Source organism: Molossus molossus, unplaced genomic scaffold, assembly GCF_014108415.1.
Source record: "Molossus molossus isolate mMolMol1 unplaced genomic scaffold, mMolMol1.p scaffold_m16_p_22, whole genome shotgun sequence".
NCBI classification, from domain to species: Eukaryota; Metazoa; Chordata; class Mammalia; order Chiroptera; family Molossidae; genus Molossus; species Molossus molossus.
The window spans coordinates 25,522,184-25,532,028 of NW_023425358.1; the positions used below are offsets into that span (position 1 = coordinate 25,522,184).

Here is a 9,845-nt window from a genome sequence, read left to right on the forward strand (position 1 = left end):
GGAGAAAAACAGGGGGATGTGATTTTTAAAAAAATAATGGGAGAACAAGTGGTGGAGAAGAAGACCCTCCTGCACTGTTGGGGAGAGTGTACATTGGTACAGCCACTATGAAACAGTATGGTGATTCCTCAGACTATTAAAAATAGAGCTACCATAGAACCCAGCAATTCTGCTTTGGGGTACGTATCCAAAGAAAATAAAAACACTAACTCAAAAAGATATATGCACCCCATTTTCATTGCAACATTGTTTGTTTACAGTAGCCAAAATATGGGAGCAACCTAACCATGGTGAATAGATAAAGACGATGTGGGACACACATCGGCTTGCGGCCGAAGGGAAGGCCATGGTCTGTTGGGCTGCTCTTAAGGCTTTTGCTTGCTCTCTTTTTTTCCAAAAACTAACAGTCTTTCTGCAGTTTATAAAAAGTCCCCATATTTCTAACTTCAGGTCAAGAGCAAGGAGAATCGACACATTTTACAGCATCCAAGAAACCAGGTTTTCTCTCTCTTACGCACATTCCCGCACGTCCTTACGCACATCCTAGGGTGTTATTTAGCTTTTAAGAGCATCTTGTGACTTAGTAAGATGGCCAGGTGTGGGGGAGGAGAGAGAACAGAGCAATTTTCTGAGGACATATGACCAAGTAATTTAGTTTTCATGCTTGAATCGTGGTCTCTGCCCCCAAGCATCCTTCAAAAACCAACAACGTCAGCCCTTTAAGAACCTGCCATGGTCCTTCCCTCCCGTGGGGAAGCTCAGAACATCTCCAACTTCCCTGTTTAGTGAGCGGAGCATTGACAGAACTAATCAGACACTATCCCTAGGTGGCCCAGGGAAGAGGCAAAGGTAGGATTTGAAACTCCAGCATCCTGGGGCCCAACCACCAGGCAGAGGGCTGTGCAAAGGCCCTGCAGAGGGGAGGAGTGTGAGTGGTGGCTGAACTGGCAGCCAGCAGGGGCGCTGGAGGCAGAGATGGAGGGAGGGAGGCAGGCTGATGCCGGGAGGAGAGTGGATGGGAGTCTCCGGGGTCAGACATGTCAGTGGCATTGAGAACCCGTGTCTTTTTTTTCTTTATTGTTTAGAGAGAGAGGAAGGGAGAGAGAGAGATGGAAACATCAATGAGAGAGAACATCAATTGACCGCCTCCTATATGCCCCCCCCCCCCGGGGATTTGGCTAACAACCTGGGCATGTGCCCTGCCTGGGAATTGAGCCAGTGACCTCTTGGTGCATGGGTCGATGTTCAACCACTGAGCCACACCGGCCGGGAAAGACCCATATCTTTATTTTGAGGGCAATGGGGAGCCACAGAAGGGTTTTATACAAGGGAGGGATGTGATCAACTTTGATTCTTACTCCACCCAGCAGACAGAGCGGGTCAGGAGCAGACACACATTTGACAGATGAGGAACCTGAAGCCAGAGAGATGGGGTGACTCGACAGAAGAGGCTGTGAGGGTTTGGAGGGGGCTTACCCGCTGGGTAACCTCGGGCAAGCCCCTTGAGCCCTCTGGGCCTCCGCTTTCCCATCTGTAAAACGGGGACACAGAGTGATCATTAAAGACCATTCTAGCTCTGACCTGCTAACATCACTCGGCTTCTTGCTTTTTCTTTCTCTTCTTCCTTCCGTCTAATCGCATATAAAGTTCCCACTAAGTGCCAGGCACTGTGCCGGCCACAGGAAGAAGATCAGAAGCATCACCTCTTCTTTCACATCCCTGCAATGTTCCCCCAATACAGGGGGTACCCAGCACCTGCCAAGTCACCCAGGACTCCCACCTGACACCAGCCCCATGCCACCTGCTCCAACAGCTGTGGTCACAGCAGGCCTTCCATCTCCACTCAGGAATATGTTTTCCTCCGATACAAACAGATGGAGAGACAAGGAAGGAAACACAGCCCAGCCCCGGCCCCGGAGCTCTTGGCTCGGAGATGGGAAGAGAGCCAGAGCTAATTCTGACACCAGCTGACTGGGTTCTGGGCCCTGAGGCCAGCCCCCTTGAGTACTTTTCCCGCCTGTCCAACAAGCCTGGGGAGCTCAGATTTCACTTCCTTGAGCTCCCATTGCTCCGAGCCCAGCCCCGCCTTCTGCTGGCACAGTGCCCCCCTCCTGGCAGGTGCACAGAGCAGCCTCCACTCACCTCTGTCTCCAAGGACTCCAGGGGGTGGGCAAGGCCCTGCTACCCCCGGCAGACCTCCACCCCCCCAGGACCCCAGAGCCGGGGCCTCCACTTCCGTAGCGATCCTGGCTCACAACGAGTGCAGCTCAGAGACAGCGGGGAGTGGGAATTTCTCAACGAGTATTAAAAGTTTGTAAATGGACAGACTCCTCAACCCAGCGACATCTTTTGCAGAAAGTCGTCTTACAGAAATATTTGCCTAAGTGCATAGTCATGCGTTTATCATAATTCAACCCCCCAGGAGGCTTTGACTCTGATGCTGTTTCCCTAAGGGTGGAGCCAACGCTCACTCAGTAAAACCAGCCTGGAACTAATGGGAAGCTAGTGAGTGAGTCTTCACTCGCCCCCTTCAGTGGCAATGTTTATGGTTTCACTGAAGAATTCATAAATGTGTTTGATGGCAGGGTGCTGCCCCATCACCCCCAGGGGTATTACATAGCATGTGATGTATGTGCCCTGTACCCTGCCTGAAATCCAAATCATGTCCCGGAGACACAGAGACGGGTGGTTGCCAGAAGGGAAGGGGGCTGGGGGACTTGGTAGAAAGGTGAAGGGATTGAGAGTCACAGGTTGGCAGTTACAAAGTAGTCATAGGGATGTAAGTACAGCCTGGGGAATATAGTCAATAATATTGCAATAACTATGGATGGCTCCAGGGGGGTACTGGGAATATCAGAGGGAACATTTTGTAAAGTATATGACTGTCTAACCACGATGCTGTACACCAGAAACTAAGACAAAAGAATACTGAATGTCAGCTGTCATTGAAAATAAAATGTAAAGTTCTTGAATAAATGAAAATAAAAAGTCCTTCAGAAAAAGAGGACAAAAACATGTGAATCCCAAAACACAGGTGTCCCCAGAGGATTGGATAAGGAATTGTGGACTTGTCCCAGGGAAAAGTGGGGACAACCCAGAAGTTTTCCCATAGGACGAGCTAATGAATCAGGATACAGCCAAACAGTGGAGTAGCAACAATAGCAAGAATCCCAGTGCCCTCTCTGACATGGGTTTGTCATTACCCCAATTTTACAGAACGCCAGGACCAGGGAGCATATGTCACTTGACTGGGAGCATAGTTTGTGCATCATCATTTCCTCAGTCCTCACCGCGGCCTCCTGAGGTAGGTGCTGTTGTCCCATTTTACAGACAAAGAAACTAAGGACCAAAGACCTGCAGGCTTGGCTGCCCCCAACCAGGCAGCTTATAGACACGTTGAGAACAAGGTAGATGACCAAGGCTTGTATTTCAGGGTAGGGACAGTGCCTACCTCCATCACCTGGCTTTGTCTCTTGCCTGTCCTGTCTCTCAGTATCCAAAAATGGTCAAAGAGTGGCCACATGTCCAGACTCCTGAAACTGACCCCTCCCTCCCCACAGTCACCAGCAGCAAAGTACTGTCAGTGACGACACCAGCCTCCAGGTGGATTCATGACGGGCCAAGAGTCCTTGTAGGTCACCTGCTTTCTGGCCTGATTCCACCACAAGAGAGTCGTGTGACCTTGGGTATGTCACTGAATCCCTCAGAGGCCAAGGCTGGGAGAAAGAAAAGACTAATCATTTTCATACTAATAAGTCCGAAGATTCTGCCATCTTCTCACAGATAAGGAAATGGGCTGGGAGGTCACATGACTTGCTCTCCTCACACAGCCAGTAATTGACAAGGCTGAAATGTAAACGTCAATGCACTGGCTCCAAGGGCCCCTTTGCAATTCCCCGGCCTGAGGAGCTTCAAGGCAGCGGAAATTCTGGGCATATGGGAGCCAGCCCGGCTCACTTCCCTCTGAGTAGAGGGTTTATTGATCTCATTGCAGCTACAGAATGGTCCACAGTTAGAGAATTACAAAACAGGAAAGCACAGCGGCCTCTGACTTAGGAGATGCAAGGCACCATGCCAGGCAAGCCAATCAATTGACAGAAATTTGCATATTAATGAAACCTCATACATAATGCAGAAGATGACAAACGGAGTTGATAACTTGCCACGGGCAGCCAGCCCTGGGCTTTTAAGCCAGGGGACTCAAACAGGAGTATCAGAATCACCTGCAGGGCTTGTCATGATGCCCTCAGGGTGTCCATTCAGGACATCTGGGGTGACACCTGAGAAGCCACTTTTCAGTTCTCAAGTGCTACTGTTGCTGCTGCTGGTCCAGGGACCACAGTTTGAGAACGAGGACCCTAACCCACTGTTTCTGCTCCCTCCCCACCTCCCCACCTCCTCTCCTCCTCACCTGGAAGGAACTGACTCCCCTGGGATGCCAGGTGGAATCCTGCACCTGTCACCTGCTCTCTGACTCACTCCCAGCAAGTTCCTTAAGTCTCTGGCCCTTAGTCTCTTTGTCTGTAAAATGGGACAACAGACCTACCTCCAGGGGCCTCTGTGAAAACGGAAGGAGGAGGAGATGAAACACAGTGTAATGGTCCAGCGCCCGGAACATAAGAATCCTGGCATGATTTGGGCAAGTGCATAGTGGCCCAGAGTATGAGATCCTGATAAGGGAAGTGGTTGGCATTGCATGTGCATGGTGTGTGCCACGTGTGGCCCCTACACAGATCATGTCAGCGGCTGGCCCTTGGCAGCCCTTTGTCTCTCTTCTTGCCTGGCCCGCCACCGTACCCATGATTCCCATGCCCTTCCAACAGAGGTATTTTCTGCTTAAGGTAACAAATGTCCATTTTTGTCTCTTGCAATCAAGATGTCTAGCTGGTCTGCACACGGAATTGAATTTCTGGAGGCTGACCACATCGGGCGACTCCACTCTAAGCCCTGCCCCTCCCCCGGGGCACCAGGAAGTCTGAGCGAGCTTTCTCCACTTTGCCCTTTCTTTCCCCACAGAGACATTTGTTCATGAGCCCCATGAGCCACCTCCCAGCCCTTAATAACCCTAAGAAACCTTCACCGAGTTTACCGTATGCAAAGCACCATCCCCGTGTGGCTGATCCTCGTGATCCACGAAAACCGGTGTTTGAGGATCTGCCTCCCTGCTCAGATTTATCTCTAACCTCTCAGGACGGGCACAGAGCAGCAGACGTGGCAGCCCCCCCACCCCCCTGCCCCCCAAGCCTGCTTGCCTCTGAGGTTGAACAGGGAGCCGCTCTTTCCCCCGCCGGCCCTCCCACTGGGAACACGTTCCTTTTCTCAGTTTGGTGCGATGCCTCAGCAATCTGTGCTTTGCGCTGGGGATTTCACTATGTAAAAGGACCCCCAAGCGTAGCGCTGAGGCCCTGTTCCTGAGCACAGGGGGGCCGTGATGCGCCTGAAAAAGAAAATACATGTTAGATAAGCTTCATTCAGGCGGGAGTGACAGTGCTGTTGGCCATGAGCTTCACTGTTCATGAATCAACAGTAGATATTAAAGAAGGAGTCTTGCCTGGCCAGTGTGGCTCAGTGGTCGAGCGTCGACCCCTGCACCAGGAGGTCGCCGGTTTGATTCCCGGTCAGGGCACGTGCCCAGGCTGTGGGCCAAACCCCCAGTGGGGGCATGCAGGAGGCGGACAGTCGATGTTCTCTCTCATCCATGTTTCTATCTCTCTCCCTCTCCCTTCCTCTCTCTCTAAAATCAATGAAGAAAAAAATATTTTAAAAATCCTGATGGGCCCTGGCCGGTTTGGCTCAGCGGTTAGAGCATTGGCCTGCAGTCCTGAGAGACCCGGGTTCGGTTCCCGCTAAGGGCATGTACCTCGGTTGCAGTTTGTCCCCGGCCCTGGTCAGTTGTGCAGGTGGCAGCCACTCGATGTGTTCCTTTCACATCGATGTTTCTCTCTCTCTCTCTCTGTTCCTCTCTCTCCCTCCCACTCTACCTGAACAAAAAATGGAAAAATGTCCTCGGGTGAGGATAAAATAAAATAAAATAAAAAATAAAAATCCTGATGGGTTTGAACCCCATCTCCCCTAACACTCTTGGCCTTGGCCATTAGGAGAAATCCCTTTAAGCCTCGGTTTCCTCATCAATAACATGAGCATTGCCTCTTAATCATGTGGGGATCTTAGTAAAATGAAGACGGATTCAGTAAGTCCTGAACTCTATGGTACAGCAGAGTCAGATGTGACCCATTAGCCTAACAGACTAACCATAACCATACCACACACAACTGTGAGAGTTGGGGGAAGAAGTAGATTTTGGAGGGAAGTTGAATCTCAGCCTGCAGGGCAGCTAAAACACTCAGAAATCTTGGCAACTATTCTGGCCTCAGGAACTAGAGGATGCATGCAGCCCAAGGCAGCCATAATCATAATGAGGGACAGTCCTAGAGGGGAGAAAGCAGAGAAGGGGCACCCCAAACTCTGGGTGTAGATGCAGTCCAAATCTCTAGCAGACCCCAAGACCATGCGTGCACAGGAGAACTCAAAATAGCTTACAGCTAAAGATTAAAGATCTCAACTAAGATTTTTAACTTCTGCACATACAGGTGAGACACTTTGCAGTCTAACCAACTGCATTGTCTGCTAAAACAAAATCATCAACACTCTTTGGAGCAATGTAAGAGAATTCATGATCCCCTAAAGAAAACATTCACAGCATCCAGGGTGAAATTCCAAAGTGCTTGACATGCAGAAAACCGGGCAGATGTGACCCATTTTCAAGAGAAAAGACATTCAACAGAAGCCAATCCTGAGATGACCCAGATATTGAAACTATGATTCAAGGATTTAAAACAACTATTGTAACTATGTCTGATTATGTAGAGGATAATAGGGTCATAGTGAATATAAAATGGGGAATCTCAGCAGAAAAATAGAAAATATTAAAAATAACCAAATGGAAATTTTCTAACTAGAATATATAAGAAAAGAAAGTCAGGGAACTTGAAATTAGATCAATAGAAAATATTCATTCTTTAAAAGAGGGAGGGGAAATAGATTGAGAATACAATGAACAGAGCTTTAGGGGCTGTGAAATAATATCAAAAAGTCTAAAATGAGGGTAATTGCAATTCCAGAAAGAAAAGAGAGAAAGACAATGAGGCAGGAAAAAAAAATGCACTTGAAGAAATACTGTCCAAAAACTTTCCAAATTAGTGATTCCATAGATGCATAGGAAGGGCTTAGATTCTGGCTTTCTAAGAAGCTTCTAGGTAATATCGATAGGCCATACTTGGAGTAGGTGGGATACAGACCAGCACTGTACTGTTCAATAGCGTATTCTGCAAGAATGTTCTATAGCTTCACCATCCAATGTGGTAGCCACTAGCCATGCATGGCTATCAAAAACTTGAAACTTGACTAGTGTAATTACTGAACTTAATTTTCATTTTATTTCATATAAACCTAAATCTAAAAAGCCACATGTGAATCATGGCTGTGTATCGAATGGTGCGCATGGCTGTGTATCGAATGGTGCACATGGCTGTGTATCGAATGGTGCGCATGGCTGTGTATCGAATGGTACGCATGCTGTGTATCGAATGGTGTGCATGGCTGTGTACTGAATGGTGCGCATGGCTGTGTACTGAATGGTGCTCATGGCTGTGTACTGAATGGTGCTCATGGCTGTGTATCGAATGGTGCTCATGGCTGTGTACTGAATGGTGCGCATGGCTGTGTACTGAATGGTGCACATGGCTGTGTATCGAATGGTACGCATGCTGTGTATCGAATGGTGTGCATGGCTGTGTACTGAATGGTGCGCATGGCTGTGTACTGAATGGTGCTCATGGCTGTGTATCGAATGGTGCTCATGGCTGTGTACTGAATGGTGCGCATGGCTGTGTACTGAATGGTGCACATGGCTGTGTACTGAATGGTGCTCATGGCTGTGTATTGAATGGTGCGCATGGCTGTGTATCGAATGGTGCACATGGCTGTGTACTGAATGGTGCGCATGGCTGTGTATCGAATGGTGCGCATGGCTGTGTACTGAATGGTGCGCATGGCTGTGTATCGAATGGTGCGCATGGCTGTGTACTGAATGGTGCGCATGGCTGTGTATCGAATGGTGCGCATGGCTGTGTATTGAATGGTGCGCATGGCTGTGTACTGAATGGTGCACATGCTGTGTACTGAATGGTGCGCATGGCTGTGTATTGAATGGTGCACATGGCTGTGTACTGAATGGTGCGCATGGCTGTGTATCGAATGGTGCGCATGGCTGTGTATTGAATGGTGCGCATGGCTGTGTACTGAATGGTGCACATGCTGTGTACTGAATGGTGCGCATGGCTGTGTATTGAATGGTGCACACGGCTGTGTATTGAATGGTGCACATGGCTGTGTACTGAATGGTGCGCATGGCTGTGTATCGAATGGTGCGCATGGCTGTGTACTGAATGGTGCGCATGGCTGTGTATCGAATGGTGCGCATGGCTGTGTATTGAATGGTGCACATGGCTGTGTACTGAATGGTGCACATGGCTGTGTACTGAATGGTGCGCATGGCTGTGTACTGAATGGTGCACATGCTGTGTATCGAATGGTGCACATGGCTGTGTACTGAATGGTGCGCATGGCTGTGTACTGAATGGTGCGCATGGCTGTGTATCGAATGGTGCGCATGGCTGTGTACTGAATGGTGCGCATGGCTGTGTATCGAATGGTGCGCATGGCTGTGTATTGAATGGTGCACATGGCTGTGTACTGAATGGTGCACATGCTGTGTACTGAATGGTGCGCATGGCTGTGTATCGAATGGTGCGCATGGCTGTGTACTGAATGGTGCGCATGGCTGTGTATCGAATGGTGCGCATGGCTGTGTATTGAATGGTGCGCATGGCTGTGTACTGAATGGTGCACATGGCTGTGTACTGAATGGTGCACATGGCTGTGTACTGAATGGTGCACATGCTGTGTATCGAATGGTGCACATGGCTGTGTACTGAATGGTGCGCATGGCTGTGTATCGAATGGTGCGCATGGCTGTGTTTTGAATGGTGCACATGGCTGTGTACTGAATGGTGCACATGGCTGTGTACTGAATGGTGCGCATGGCTGTGTATCGAATGGTGCGCATGGCTGTGTATTGAATGGTGCACATGGCTGTGTACTGAATGGTGCACATGCTGTGTACTGAATGGTGCGCATGGCTGTGTATTGAATGGTGCACACGGCTGTGTATTGAATGGTGCACATGGCTGTGTATTGAATGGTGCGCATGGCTGTGTACTGAATGGTGCGCATGGCTGTGTACTGAATGGTGCGCATGGCTGTGTATCGAATGGTGCGCATGGCTGTGTATTGAATGGTGCACATCTAGAGGATTCGATGGGATGGTACTTACGAAGAACTCACGTGATGCCCAGCATAGAATACCTCTCATTATCATCAACATCACATCATCCAGATCCACCTACTTTACTCCTTTGCTCCGGATCCCCCCTGCTTGTCCCCAACAGCCAGGGACAAGGCACCATTCCTCATTACCCCCCGCTTTCCACCACTAATGACTATTGCCAGTTTTTTCTTCTTCTTCCATTGTTTTCATCCGATGTAGGTTTTGCTTCTCTCTCACCCCAACTCTTTTAATTCCCCTGTGAGTCAAGTAATGTGAGTCCCCTTTGGAGGACCCGGAACCACTCATGATGCACTCCTCATATCTTAAAGGACCCTTCAGCCCTTTCATGGAATTGGCACGGGTTTTTGCTCTCTGCTTCGGGAAAGGTCTGTGCGAGCATGCCAGTGCCCAGGCTGTGGAGAGCACCTCTGCTCCGTCTCTGCTACGCTCGTCAGTC

At 49.4% G+C, this 9,845-nt stretch overlaps 1 protein-coding gene across 1 annotated transcript in view; it reads right to left on the minus strand.

Moving 5' to 3' along the window:
- The window catches only part of LOC118640384 (dynein heavy chain-like), a 37,136-nt gene extending 27,794 nt beyond the window's left edge, over window positions 1-9,342 (minus strand). The window contains exons 1-5 of the mRNA XM_036277290.1: window positions 9,185-9,342; window positions 8,779-8,961; window positions 8,314-8,579; window positions 7,762-8,180; window positions 7,571-7,702 (exon numbers count right to left, since the gene is read on the minus strand). Of these exons, the coding sequence (XP_036133183.1) occupies window positions 7,571-7,702; window positions 7,762-8,180; window positions 8,314-8,579; window positions 8,779-8,961; window positions 9,185-9,342 (1,158 nt within the window). The remainder of the gene's footprint in view (window positions 1-7,570; window positions 7,703-7,761; window positions 8,181-8,313; window positions 8,580-8,778; window positions 8,962-9,184) is intronic.
- Window positions 9,343-9,845: the final 503 nt, after the last annotated feature.